The sequence below is a fragment of the Diplotaxodon limnothrissa genome, linkage group LG18 (genome assembly GCF_057381915.1).
Source record: "Diplotaxodon limnothrissa isolate DT_005_m linkage group LG18, D_limnothrissa_male_GT1.1, whole genome shotgun sequence".
NCBI classification, from domain to species: Eukaryota; Metazoa; Chordata; class Actinopteri; order Cichliformes; family Cichlidae; genus Diplotaxodon; species Diplotaxodon limnothrissa.
The window spans coordinates 16,890,225-16,905,283 of NC_140613.1; the positions used below are offsets into that span (position 1 = coordinate 16,890,225).

At 40.4% G+C, this 15,059-nt stretch overlaps 2 protein-coding genes across 2 annotated transcripts; both read left to right on the top strand.

Annotated features, from left to right (window-relative positions):
• The first annotated feature begins 234 nt into the window (after positions 1–234).
• prkacbb (protein kinase, cAMP-dependent, catalytic, beta b) lies at positions 235–11,139 on the top strand. Its single transcript, XM_085376913.1, has 10 exons — positions 235–636; positions 4,653–4,714; positions 4,793–4,921; positions 5,204–5,302; positions 5,400–5,482; positions 5,597–5,723; positions 5,813–5,908; positions 7,493–7,615; positions 7,756–7,920; positions 10,956–11,139. The coding sequence occupies exons 1-10, from the start codon at positions 591–593 to the stop codon at positions 11,079–11,081; spliced, it is 1,056 nt and encodes a 351-aa protein (XP_085233039.1). The 5' UTR covers positions 235–590; the 3' UTR covers positions 11,082–11,139.
• Positions 11,140–12,818: 1,679 nt separating this feature from the next.
• On the top strand, positions 12,819–14,565 carry exosc4 (exosome component 4). Its single transcript, XM_085378488.1, has 3 exons — positions 12,819–13,000; positions 13,809–14,015; positions 14,115–14,565. The coding sequence occupies exons 1-3, from the start codon at positions 12,830–12,832 to the stop codon at positions 14,472–14,474; spliced, it is 738 nt and encodes a 245-aa protein (XP_085234614.1). The 5' UTR covers positions 12,819–12,829; the 3' UTR covers positions 14,475–14,565.
• The last annotated feature ends 494 nt before the right edge of the window (positions 14,566–15,059 follow it).

Below are 15,059 nucleotides of genomic sequence, written 5' to 3' on the forward strand. Positions count from 1 at the left end.
GAAGCTGTGCAATGAACTTGTCAAAGCAGATGTGCAGCTGACATGGTGTAAGGGAACACTAATAGCGTTTGGCTCTGAACACACAAATGAAATAAAGACTCATTCCTCTAAAGTCAGACAAAAGAGCACTCTAACGGTATCCCACATCTGCGAAATACAATCGCCGCGATGCTCCAAAAACGCGGAAGCATGCCTGGTTTGGCATCTGCTCAGAGCCATCTGTGGCCAATCCAAGCCCCTGAGCGCTCCGTGAACGCAGCTGAGTGCTGGTGACGGTTCTCGGGAGCAGCTTAGTCAGAAACAGGAGTGACCGCTAGCTTCATGACAGCCGTGCAGACATCAGTGAACTAGCGGGAGCGGAACATCTTTCGCAGGGAAGAAGGAGCGGGAGAGACAGAGGGAGAGCGAGGGGGCAGCTGGAAGGAAAGGGGGCGGCTACTGGACGTTGCTTTCCTCGCCTTTTAAACCGAGTAAACACTTGCATCGATTTCGGGCTAGCCTCTTTTGAAGACCTCGAAAACATAAGCTGGAAGGTTAGCTAGCCGCCGCCATCTCTTCTCAGTCGGAGCGACCGCCGTGTCTTCCACACCATGGGGAACGCTGCCACCGCCAAGAAGGGCAACGAGCTAGAGAGCGGTGAGTGCGAGCTGTCGTTTGAACTCAGAAGTGTTATTGTGTTGCGTTTAGTCATCTCAACAAGATGCCACGAAGCAGCCAGCTAGCCTGTTATAACTAAAAACTGTTTAAACTACCAGCCAGAGTAAAGCAAGGGAGGGCCGTCCGTCCGTCATCGCCCCCCGCACATTCCCACATTGCACCGACGCTGAAAGCACTCTGCGTTTAGATAGAAAAATGAGCATGAAGTATTGTTTTTGTGGTTCTGCGTATATATATCCATTTTTTTAAAGTAGGGGGGCTACTGAAGGTAGCTATAGCGCCAAGAAGACCCCCGGATTGTTGTGGTTTTTTGGCATTCAGGGGGGTGGGGAAGGGGAGCCCTGGCAGTGTTAGGAGACTATTAAAGCCTGTTAAGTAGCCAGGAAAACAGTGCGTGTCTATTAATGGCTCTCTATGGTAATTTCAAATGTTAAAAAGGCGATTTGCATGCAAACTGGAGCACAAGAGAGCCTGGAAGAGCAGCTAGCCTGCTAACTTTAGCTTTAAGTGGTGGTGGTGGTAGTGGTGGGGGGATTAGCCCTCAGAAGGCCCCTGTCACTTCATTGCCTCTTGATGGTTGTAGCTTTCTAGGGCCTTCATACACTGACACACTCATCAGCGACTTGTATTTGTCTCATGTCAAAATCCCTGCTTAATGAGTAAAAATCCTGAGCCTTAGCATCACCTCGCCACCTCTTTTGTTGTGTCATCTCGAGCTTTATAATTCTTTGGCTCTTGCTGCATATTTGACTGCAGGCTTCTTCTCAACAATAACAACAGCAGCTAGTTGTACGAAAACAGAAAGTTTTCACAGATGGTCTTAAATCTGCGGCAATAAACCGCAGGCTCTTGGGTAATTGTTAAATAAATAGACAGTAAATTTTATCTGAAGGCAGCGTAGGATTGTTCCTGCCCCGGGCTCTTCACTGCCACATTTTATTCTGGGCTGCATAAACAGCAGCATGACCAAATATGGTGGAGAAATGACAAATGCCCTCTTTCCATTCATAAAGCCTGGACCTGCTGCCGTCTTCCCAGCATTAGGGCCGCACGCTCCCCAGAAAGCACACTTTAATCGTGTCACTCATTTGTTTAGAGTCCCTTTGCTAATCTTACTGTGGTAAAGGTCCATCAGGGCTCACTTCTCACACTCAGTGTCATTGACTGGAGCAGCTTGTCATCAGACCTTCGTCAGAGGATAAGGGGTATTACAAGCTTTGAAAGGTTTGACGTAGCTCAGACTAGGCCAGTGTTACTTTGTGCTCATATGCTTTTATGTGTGCAGCTGGTCATCATTGAGCATTCCCTTGCTCTTAAATAATAAAAAGAAATCCTCCTGTATTTGGCTACAAACAAAAACACGCCCAGTGCATTTTCTTACTCTTAAAAAAAACAACACAAAGCAGAGAACCATCTGTGTTGAGTTGTACACTGAGTTTGTTTAAGGTAATGCCACTTTATGATGCAGTGATTGCTGAGATTTATTGACCTGTAGAGAGACACCAGACAGGCCCTGTGCACAGTTCCAAGCAGACGTACTCAGGCAGATGGAGATGATCAGATCAGCTATATTATCTATACTGCCAAGCATTTCCGCTGAATGCAACTATGATCCCTAGATCCTGGGCCATAGCTAACTGTTAAACCCATTTAAGCTGACACTGTGCTCCGAGGGGCAGATTTGTCTGGAGTGTAGCCGCCCTGATAAGACGACCTGGTTACCCACAGAGCTGCACGTTACCTGTGTTTACTGTACATTGATGCAACAAGCTGGACCGGTTGGAAGAGCACTGACACGGTCACACTTGGACGGAGAGATTAAACACTTGCCATCATGACACCTGTTTTATATCACAGTGCGCGTGTACTGTAGTGTAACTGGATAAGCCAACATAACTCAACCATGTCTTGCTTGTGTGGAGTTTGGCATTGATCTCAGAAAGGGCTTGTCGACTGTGCTAACTTTACTCTATAGACACGCAGCATTGCAAAGAGTATTGAAGATTTAAACTGAACAAGCCTAAACCTCACAGTTTGTTTTTTCCAACCCCCGCACTGAATTAGACTTGAGACAGTATATTCCTCAAGTTTTTGATATAATTTTTAGATGCTTCATTTATTTCTCTAACAAGCTGGATATTTTCTTCTAATGTATTTGCAGACCTTGGAATTGGAATTTATGTTTAGTTTGTGATGGGTTATTTAAGCAAGGGTAAAAATATGTCTTTAACTTTGACCTCTGCAGTTTGGGGCATTATTTTCTTATTTTTAACAGATTAAAGTTTATAAAAGGTCATACTAGAGCTAAGAAAAGTAATTAAGAGAATAGATGATACAAGTTGGCAACAACAGAATATGCAGTGAAACGAAATTTGGTTTTGCAGCTCTACAGATGTTTTAGTTAAAAGTATAAAAATGCATATAAATGGTAACAAAAAACACAAAACGATAACAATAATCACTCAATAGTACAAAAATATTGCGCAGTGGTTCAGCAGGATAAGTGATGTTGCATCTGCAACAGCATCTGCTGTGAAAATGTGTAATGGATGATATACAGGGCACTGTTAAATGCAAATAAAATCTGTATGCTATGACCTGCCAGTCAATATATCCAATGGAAACTGAAAAACTGTATTATTTTCCCTCATAAAAATGCTTGTGTTGAACTTGATACCAACAGCACGCTTTAAAAAGTTGGTGAAGGAGGATGTTTACTGCTGTATTGTATCACCTCTTTGTTTTCACAGCCCAATGGAAGAGTTTGGGAACTAAGGAACTGCTGTTGTTTTGAAAGGGTGCTGGAAGTGACTCAGATTGCACGTGTCTGATTCTTAGAAACCAGAACCTCATTTGACAAAATCACTATACTCATGTTAAAGACAAAAACACCCAAATGTCTTGGTGTCCATAGAGTTTATCAACAAAAAGTTATTGCTAAAAACCTTCAATTCCGACATTGAGGTAGCCACTTGTTACTGTACCATAGCTGTTCTTTTTTCAGTGGGAGTGAAAAAAGAAAGAAGATGCTTTAAATAAAAAAAAGTTTGTAGTTCAGATTAGATTTGTAATGTTTTTATCTTTGCTACAGATGATCTTTTCAGGCTGATCTAGCACGCATGGCTGAATTTCTGATACAGCTTTTTTTTAAAACACCATAGTAGGCAGTCAGTCTCTTCTTCGATTCCTCACGTGACTCTCAGCTCTGTTTTCATTCCTGTTGCTTCTATTCACTACACATGCTCCATGTTTGTTGACGTGTTATACTTGTTTTTATGTACATGAACTCTATATTTCTCTCTGTCTTCTCTTTTCTATCACGTCATCCGTGTGGGTGATTGTTCCTGAAAAACCTTGGTGATCAATAGAGACCTTTGGTATGCTAAATTCCTCCAAAGATGACCAGAATGGCAAACAGAATTGGTCTTATTGTGAAAACCTGCTAGACGTGCTTGCTTTTTACTTTGTCCTGCTTTGAAAATAATTCAGTGTTTTTTGTTATCTGCATTCTCTCAATCTGGATATCTGCTGTGTGTCCCATACATTGGTTTGTTTATGCTTACCATTTTATGCTTTGTTTGGTAGCCTTCCCACAAACTCCTTGTAAGTGATGCACAAGATGCTCAGATACACTTTTCCCTCTCATTTCTGAGTGCTGTGGTCCTCTTACCGTTTTTAGTAAGGCTACAAAATAACAGAGAACGTTCTGAGTGTCTTGGAATGCATCACTAGTCTGCTTGTTGTGGATGTTGCTGTCTTGTGTTTGTATTTTGTCCCCCTCTTTAAACTAAAGTATGTGATACTTTTAATATATGTTTTAATTCATATCCAGATGAGAGTTGATTGCCCGTATTGTTCTCCTCATTTGTTCCTTTCCCTTCTATAACAATGCCCTTCGTTCTTTTTGCCAAATATAACTTTTGTACTCATAAGCCAAGCTCTTTTGGCATAAAGAAGTGTGTGCTGACCGCCTGTCTGTGCTCTTTATCTTTTAGTTAAAGAGTTTCTAGCCAAAGCCAAAGAAGATTTCTTACGGAAATGGGAATGCCCACCACAGGTCAGAATCTCGAAAAGTTGAACTCGCTATTTAAAGACTTGGCACACGAAGCAGGCTAACATAATGTTGTTTCAACAGAGCACGACGTGCCTAGATGACTTTGACAGATTAAAGACGCTGGGTACCGGCTCGTTCGGTAGAGTCATGCTGGTGAAGCACAAAGGAACAGAGCAATACTTCGCCATGAAAATACTGGACAAGCAGAAGGTCAGTGGCAACACTGTCAAACAGACAGTAGTGTTGACATAAGCGGGAACCACGCATGACGATGAAAGTGAGGTGGCGCTAAACACATCCAACAAATGGCTGCTAATCTTCTTAAAAAAATGACATTATAACCTGTTCTTGTTGTATTAAAAGGGTTACTGGGGGACACAAGTAAAATAAATTATAACTAAAAGCTGCCTTTGCTTTCAGTGTTCAGCCGTGTCTGTTGCTAATGTTAGTGAGATTTGCCCGGCAAGGTCATCTTATCTCTTTATCTGTCAGGTGGTGAAACTCAAGCAAATAGAACACACATTAAATGAGAAGAGGATATTACAGGCAGTGAGCTTCCCCTTTCTCGTCAAACTTGAGTACGCATTTAAGGTACAGTATGATTTTTGGCATTATATAATTAAAATTCCTTTATTTGAGTCTCAGTAAAATTAAAGTGTGTTTTTTGGCCCCTCCCCTCTTGTTTTAGGACAACTCCAATTTGTACATGGTAATGGAGTATGTTCCAGGTGGTGAGATGTTCTCACACCTAAGACGAATTGGAAGGTTCAGGTTAGTTTTCGTCTGCAGTCTCCTGCGGTTTTGATTCGTCATATAGATTTTCTGATATTACTCGCGCGTGTTTGTTTACGACTCTAAACAGAATTATCTCTTCTTCCGTTCCAGTGAACCACATGCGCGGTTTTATGCCGCCCAGATAGTGCTGACATTTGAATACCTCCATTCACTAGATCTCATATACAGAGATCTGAAACCCGAGAATCTTCTCATTGACCACCACGGCTACATTCAGGTGAGCCAGAACGCAGATCAATACACAATTCTGCTGTGTTTTCTGTGTGTCCACACTTGCTGAATAAACAATGTGCGACTGACTTCCAGGTGACAGATTTTGGATTTGCTAAGCGGGTAAAAGGCAGGACATGGACGTTGTGTGGGACACCGGAGTACCTGGCTCCGGAAATCATACTCAGCAAAGTATGGACGTCATTTTGTAACTTTATTTTTTCATTACTTTTCTGCACTGCATCAAAGCATTTTTTCTTACTTTAGTCATTATTTGATTAATATTGAAAATCAGCGATGCCACACAGAAATGTTGAAGCAAAATAACATCAAGAATTGTGTGACTACATAGGAAGAAAAGGTTTACAGCTTATCTTTTAAACAGCTTGTCTGTAGGACTGCAAGCAACCTCATCACTGGTTCCTTTCTAGACATGTAGGTGAGCTTTAAGTGTCCGCTGCAGCTCAATGGAAGTGGACCTACTGCCTGTGTAAATAAGAAGGGCACATTCTAACAACACAAAACTTTTAGTTATAGGTGATACAGTAATAAAAACTCCCGGGCAACTTTAGGTACAGATCTCCATTTGGCTTCAGAACTGACTGAATTCTTCATTTTATATAGATTCTGTTCTCATAAAGGGATGGACATGGTCAGCAACAATACTCTGTGATGTTTAAATGATGCTCAATTGGTACTCGGGCTCAAAGTGTGCCAAAGAAATATCCCCCACATCATTACACCACCACCAGCAGCCGGATATATGCTTTCATGTTGTTTTCACTAAAACCTGACCAAACTTTGGAGCAGAAATCGAGACTCATCAGACCAGGCAACATTTTTCCATCTGCTATTATTGAGTTTTGGTGAACCGGTGTGATTTATAGCCTCAGTTTCTTGTTCTTAGCTGACAGGAGTGGCACCAGGTGTCCTCTTCTGCTGTTATAGCCAATCTGCTTCAAGGTTCAGTGAGTTTTGAATGCAGTTGCTGTTGACCTCTCATTCTCTTCTGGCCTTTGGCATCAACAAGACATTTTTACACAGAGAACTGCTGCTTTCTGCATAGTTTCCCTTTGTCAAACCATTCTCTGTAAACCCTAGAGTTGGTTGTGTGGGATAATCCCAGCAGATCAGTTTCTCAAATCCTCAGACCAGCCTGCCTGGCACCAACAACTATATTAAGGTCTAAGTCACTTAAAACACCCTTCTTTCCCATTCTGATGCTCAGTTTGAACTTCAGTAGGTTGTCCTGACCGTGCATAAATGAATTGAGATGTGCAGTATGATTGGGTGATTAAACATTTGCGTTAATTGCGTTTATGAGTACAGTTTCATTTCTGCTAATGGATGCTTGTAAAGCCTAAACACTGGTCTGTAGATGAGTCATATTTTACAAAAGTTTCTATGACCAAAAAATAAAATCATCATTAAAAGAAAAGAACTGTTGCAGGAATTTATCTAGAGAGGGAACAGAATTGTCTGTGCTTGCTATACAAATGTCTTATTTCTATATACAAAGTTCCAGTTTTCTAACTGCAGGTCAGAGTAAAATTACTGGTGACGTGCAGATTCTTACAATGCAACTAACCAAAGCTCCTCAGTGTTATTATCCAAGTGCAGCTGCGGGAGCCATTTGGAAGTTTTCTCAAGTGATAAATTATAATGAGAAAGTCTTAAATGTCTTAAAAACAGCCTACTTTTTCTCCACTTATATACTAGAAGTGTTTTTCTTCTTGTGTGTTTCTGTTACATTAACATGTGTTATGTTCATTTTAGGGCTATAACAAAGCTGTGGATTGGTGGGCCCTTGGAGTCCTCATCTATGAAATGGCAGCTGGCTACCCTCCTTTCTTTGCAGATCAGCCTATTCAGATCTATGAGAAGATTGTGTCTGGAAAGGTAAGAAGCTGCTTCTTTTGGAAATGCAAACATGATGGCATGAGGAGCAACGGTCATGCATGATAGCTAAGTTAAATTAAATGTGCACGATTAACGATTAACTACTAGAAATGAAATCCTAACACTTGTGGCCTTTTCAGGTTCGGTTCCCGTCTCACTTCAGCTCCGATTTAAAGGACCTGTTGAGAAACCTGCTGCAGGTGGATCTGACCAAACGCTACGGCAACTTGAAGAATGGAGTCAATGACATCAAAGGACACAAATGGTTCGCCACAACAGACTGGATCGCAATTTATGAGAGAAAGGCAAGATACCAAACACACATTAAAGTGACACCATACAGAATTAGCTCGTAGAGTTAATTACATATCGATTTACACCCATACTTATTTATTTATTTTCTAGAAAGTTTCTAAATACTCTTCAATCAGTTTTACTACACGGTCCTTTCTGATTGTCGTTACTGTTGCATGCACAGTATTTACTTAATATATTTATTTTATTTTTTAACTGGCCAGTAAAGGTGTGGGGTTTTTTCACTTGGAAATCACCCAGCTTTACTGCACATGGTGCCACATGCCAGTTTGCAGGCGTGACAGTGATAATGGACTGTTTGGATAAATCTAATTAGTTATTTAGCTTGGGCTTAAATCTTATAGACTTCCTTTAGTTTAGCTTAATATGGAATCATTATGGGTTTTTTTTTATTAACTTTGTTTTTGCACTCTACCTGTGATTTGCTATAAGATGAAAATAAGCAGCGTTCTCTGTTCAAGTTAGTCCAGTAAAACTCCAGAGTAGTTCCTCATGAGCAGAATTGCTTCCTGGGGTTTTATGAAGTAAAAGTAAGATAAAGAGCTGCAAAAAGGAAGAGAAGCCGTTTTGTATTTACAGTGAAGTTGGAACCTTTTCTTTGTGGACAGTTGCCTTTAGTATATTGCTGTATGACAGTGTTAGAATGTAATATCTTGGGCCAATCACTGTGTAGTCTCACTGTAAGTTGGCGGGCACCCATGCTGAGATTTTATGAAGTCCCAGTGAACAAATATCCTATTTGAATATTCTAGTCCAGCTCATATAAGCATATTTTGTTATATTTGCAGAGGTCCTTTCTTCTCTTTGATCATTTTGTTTTAATATGTATTTTCAGGATGGAATAATTATGGAAAAAAGTAGACATCTGACTACGACGAAATGATCAGATTAATTGTATAACATTTGTTTCTGGATCCTGGCTAATGTCACATGCTTCTGCGTGTAAGGTTATTCTCTGACATGTAGTAAATCCAGAGCAGAGGGAGTTGAACGGGCAACTCTGAAAAAATGCCACAGTTTTTGTATTTAAGATATACACGTTGTGTTGTACTGAGTGCATCTTTGAAAGTAGTGTTCAGTAAGTGATGTATTGAAGCATTACAGATGCAACTCTGCTGTTTGAGAAAATCATCCAATCACAGTTTGTCTTTAGTCTCAGTTATGTGTATTATGTATTTGAATAAGCTGCAATCATATGACTTCTGTTAAATAATGGGTAAAATTAATGTACAAACACAGTACAAAGAGCAAGTTAAAAGAAAGTTAAATATAGATCATATAAATTATATTAATTTTATCAAGGATAATGCTTTGTCCGAAGAGGTCAAATATACAATGTTTGCCAGATGGCTAATTTTTAACTGTTGTCCACAAGCCAGATGTAAACAAACAAATAAAACATACTGAATGACTAAATTCAGTGCATCATTTAGAAGAAAAATAAATATTTATAAAAATTAAAGTAGAACTTAACGCATAGTTGAGTCAGCGACTTTTAGCTTTTCTAAAAATTTTCTAAAATTCCTGTTAATTAAAACATCTTTGCAGACAAATATTTCAGTGACCTAAGTGACCTAAGCTTGGAGTACCAAGTGCCCGACAGCTGTGAGATCATTTGCCATTTCCCCTGCAACGTTTTGCATACAGGGCAGGTATTACCACTTTGGAAAAATAATTGCGTTGGGGATAACGGCTCTTTTGTCGATCATTTTCCAGAAGCCTACATTACTCACCCTGTTTTTTTTTAAACTCTCATATCTTTGGTTAAATTAATGTGGCTACTTTTTTGATTTCAGCGTGTCTTTGTGAGACAGACGGATACGCATACGAAGGCGTTGCATTGGCTTATTTTTACAAACGTCTGAGTTGATGTTGGAAAATTCTTGTTAGCAGCCATTGCATTGTTTTTCCTTAGCCTTCATGCATTAATTATCCTGCAGTTTGTGATGTGTTTTCAATAAGGTACTTGTGCTGCTTTGTGGCACAGACATAATATGACTTGGCTGACGTTGCTTGCCCTACATCCAAAGTATTTCCAAACTATGAATGATGATCCGCTTCTAGGGACAAGCTCCACGTCGTGCTGCGCCAGACATTTAAATTTTGTTTCGATGGCTGTTACCTGGAGTATATCACCCCAGTCAAGTGCTTTCAGGAAATGTGATGCTGAACAGTTATGGGAAGTCAAATTCTCAAATGATTGAGATTAAAATTTGAGTCATTGTGCAGCCCTAGTTAAAATGTAGCTATACAAAATCCTGTTAAATTAGAGGGGACAAAGATGAAAGTACAAGCGATACCAGAGGTACCCATTAACCTGTAACATATTTGATACATACAGTTTTTCATCATCTTTGATTCTGCTCTTTTGGGTTTTTCTTCTCCCATAAAACCTAAATAAATTGGACAACACACTTTTAAACGATAAATTGCAAAAATTGTCAGAAGATTCAATGAACAAATTCTCTGAATGATTTCTTGGTTAGGGCTTTAAAGGGTTAACTCTTTGCTATGCATCAGCTGGTTTGTACAGTGTGTGTCTGATTATGTATGAAGGCACAAGTGTCTATATCTGTGGTGTGGAAGCTCTTCAGATCAGATGCTTTGAAGATGATTTTTAAGATGGGATTAAGATGTCTAATCAAAGGATTCATGCTTTTGTGCTTTGTTGTACTCATAGGACGTGAATAAAGTAGTTTTAGGAATGAAAAGCAGACTTTAGAGGGAAATTTAGATGTGTGTGCTCTCGTATCTGCACATCTGGTGAATTGTTACACAAACTGCAGAGTTGACAGTTTTTGTTAAGTTATTAAAAACTGCCTCCATTGTAAAGGGAGAGGCTTCAGACACTAGCTATCTGACAGGCACATCATTTAAGTTGACAGCATTCGGGGTTTGCCAGGACAACAGATGCTGTCTACATTCACTGTAATACAATACAGTCTTGCCTGCTCTACTGACAAGCCAGTGTAGGCATAAATATATAATCTCACCCAGTAAAACAAGTCCTTCTGTTCTTCTGCAGGTTGAAGCTCCATTCATACCAAAGTGTAGAGGCCCGGGGGACACCAGCAACTTCGACGACTACGAGGAGGAGGAAATCCGTGTTTCTTTAACGGAAAAATGCGCAAAGGAGTTCGCAGAGTTTTAGGACGTGAGAACATGGATATATCAGGGAAAATAAGGGGATCTTTGCACTCTTCTGAAGACTTGGGATGGAGCAGAGACCATCTTTTTCAGATCTACTACATAGTCCCTTCATTCCACAAGGCTGAATGAGGTCGCCATGATCCTTGGGTGCCGATAACCTGTCACCGTCACGTACACCTGCATATTAAAGCAGACACATCACTTTTCTCTTTCTTTCTTTTGTTTTTTTTTTTGGTTTTTTTTTTTTTTTGTACTTATCCATTTTTTTTTTACTTTGAAGCAGTTAGTCTTGGATGTTGTTATCCCCTATAAAAATGTGATATTTTTCAATTTATGAGGAAAAACTGACAGTGGCCAATAATGATACACACGTTTTGGGTTGTAGGGATTCCCGTCCAGTTGTCAGCAATGTAAATTAAGAGTGTGCATCACATTTAGATTTTGTCTTAGGTGCAAATCTGTCCAGACATTTGACAACTTTGACTGATTAAAGGATGACCAAATGGGAAAACGCTAAGTGACACAAGAAGAGAGGTCCTTTCCATTCTTTGCTTTAAGCCTTAGAGAGCCAAATCCTTAGATGAGCCCCCCTCACCCCCATGTTCACTGTCTCCTTTGTATCGTGACCCAGGCACAGCAAGCCATGCAGAAAATGACAAACCTTGTTACATTAGTAAAAATGTAAAATCCACTTGTTTGTTTGATCTGCTTGGGTCCGCTAGTTACATGTAAAGTTTGATATGTTCCAATATTTTGTCGCTGTGTCAAACATTATAGTCATATTGTTCCCATCGGGCCTGCTTATAAAGACCCTCATTACAAGTCTGTGGAACAACGTGACCTTGGTAAAAGGGAGTAAAGAGAAATCCTTTTAGGATTTTAACTTTTATGTAAAGCTGAGAGGGTCAGTGTGAATAGTGTTGCATCTCCGCGCCTCAACATTTAGTGAACCTTAAAAAAAAAAAAAGAAGTATAATGTACTCAATGAAAGATGTTTTAAAATCTTTGAACAGGAATGCATAAAAAGGATATTTACCATATTCTCCCTGTTATCGCCCCAAAGAGATTCTTTATTTCATTCTTGTCAAAGAATGTAGATTTGCAACTTATAGGTATGCATATTTGAAAGCTTGATTTCAGTTTTCCTCACAATACACTGGCTAAAATGAAGACTGCTCCTTTGTATCACATGTAACCCTGTTATTGTTAAGCTCATTACATCATACGTATATGCATTGTTTCATATATGTTTTTATTTATACACATTAGAGATGCTAATAAATTTTATTTTTAAAAGTGTTGGAATTTTCTTGCACCCTTTCTTCCATTGTGGATTGCGGATCCTACTGTGTGATCTGGGTAGTAACAAAAGTCCAGAGGCCTCAAGAGAAGATATTTTATTTTAGACGTTTTGAGCAAGTTTGTATCACAATCGTCACAATGAGCACGGATTCCTGATTTGGCATCTTGGTATGAACAACTTGGACCACAGCAGTGTATATAAAAGATGACCATAGCCACCAGTGACGTGAAACCAGAGTATTAAACACAATGAAAACGGTTTACTGTGGATACTAACTGTGCTTCTCATGGTTTCCGTTCTGCCTGGTTTTCTTTTCCGGAAGTTGTCGTTCGGTTTGGACCTATGCTGTTGCCGTATTTCTATTAGGTACTCGGCGTATGGGTAATGTAGTGTAGCAGGAGACACGTGGGACGCTGCGTTGCCGTTCATTCGAAGTTTACGGAAACATGGCGGGCCTGGAACTGCTGTCTGATCAAGGATACCGTTTAGATGGAAGGAAAGCCACCGAGCTGCGGAAGCTTCAGGCCCGTATGGGTGTGTTCACTCAGGCCGACGGCTCTGCGTATTTAGAGCAGGGGAACACCAAAGCTCTGGCCGTGGTGTACGGTCCCCACGAAGTAAGTGCCGCGGATGGAGGAGAGGGTTAGTGGGGATAAACAATAAAATGCATTTGATTATGGTCATCACACCAGTAACATAAAGTCGCCACATTTTGATATAATATAGTGTAAATACCTGAGAAAGGGGCATTTTCAGCGAGACCCTTTGCTTGTAGCAGTACTTGCACAGTGTGGTATCATTATTAAATTATTGCTCAAAGCAGACGGGATGTGTAGTAAGTTTTATATAAGGCTCAACAGCATGAAGTATGAATTGAAATCAAAGTTATGATAGCATATACATTCTCTACACTTGTTGTTGAATTCATACCTTGTTTAATGGTATGAATTCAACAACACTTTTCCACTTGAGTTTTTTAGTCCATATTGAGATAATAGCATCACACAGTGGCTGTTGATTTGTTGGTTGCACATCCATAATATTAATCTCCTGTTACGCCACATCCTAAAGGTGCTCCTTTGGAATGAGACATGGTAATTGTAGAGGTCATTTGAGAATATTATAGAAACCTGTTTGAGGTGTGTGACGTGGGGTGCTATCCTGCTGGAAGCAAACATCCCAAGATGTGATCATAAAGGGATGAACACAGTCAGCAACAATAATCAGGTTGACTCTGTGCAAATGATACGTTTATATTCCATTTGTGTTAACAAGCCGTCGAACAAGTGCACCAAAAAATGTGTCCAGTTGGTGTATATTGCAGCATTTATTTATGTTGGGTGCAGTTAACATTGTTCCAGTGTGTAAGCACAGTAACGTCTAGTCCAAGCTGTACATCAGTTCTTACCTGTCGTTTTCCTCCAGATGCGAGGTTCTCGAAGTCGGACTCTTCATGATCGAGCAGTTATCAACTGCCAGTATAGCATGGCCACGTTCAGCACAGCGGAGAGGAAGAGACGACCACACGGAGACCGCAAATCCACTGAGATGAGCCTCCACCTGAAGCAGACATTTGAGGCTGCTGTGATGACCCAGCTGTACCCTCGATCTCAAATTGATATCTATGTCAAGGTTCGTGTTGGACTGACGCTTCATCTGGTGAGAGGTATTATTGCAGAAATAGATTTTTTTGTAATTGTTCACAAGCACGTTTCCATCGTCTTTCAACAGATTCTGCAGTCAGACGGAGGGAATTACAGCGTGTGCGTGAATGCTGCCACATTGGCAGTGATTGACGCTGGCATCCCCATGCGGGACTATGTGTGTGCCTGCACTGTGGGGTTTGTGGATGAGTCCCCCCTTGCTGACCTGTGCTACGCGGAGGAAAATGGAGGCGTGAGCTCATTGGCTTTAGCGCTTCTGCCCCGAGGTGGACAGATCGCTCTGCTGCAGATGGATGCCAGACTGCATCAGGATCACCTCGAGACTCTGATTGAGGCTGCAATGACTGCTTGTAAAGGTGTGAGCAAAGTGCTGGATGAGGTGGTGAGGCAGCATCTTCAAGAAGCCTCGGTGCTCACCGGAGAGTGACGTGGGACGGCAGCGGGAACATGTGGATTCCAAGTGCAGCTTGAAAGTGTTATTGGACTTTAAATATTTACAAATGATATTAACCTTTAATTCATTTATATCAGTCACTGAATACTTTTGTATGAATGTGATAAATGTAATAATAAATATGTTAGTCATGCATCGTTTCCTTATTGGTTGTTTATTTATGAGGGAGGTATTCAAACTTGTCTACTTATATGACATCTGCTCCTGCAGCTTCACCTCTCCACCTGCCATTAAAACACGTATCCTCTCTTGTTTCTACTGACCTTCTCTCCAGGACACACCTCCATCACTCCCGGTTATCTTCCCCACCTGCTCCCTACTGTCTACGATGGAAGCTTGTTTGTCCAACTCCATTTTTTTTTTTTTGCGATTTTAACCTTTTCTCAAAAGTTTAAGTTACTAAGTTCTTGAAATTTTGTCTTACTTCTGAGCTCACACATTTTGAGATGAGATATATATATATATATATATATATATATATATATATATATATATATATTTCCACTGGCAAGCTACCACAAGCTACCACATTGATGTTCTACATTTTATAGCAATAAA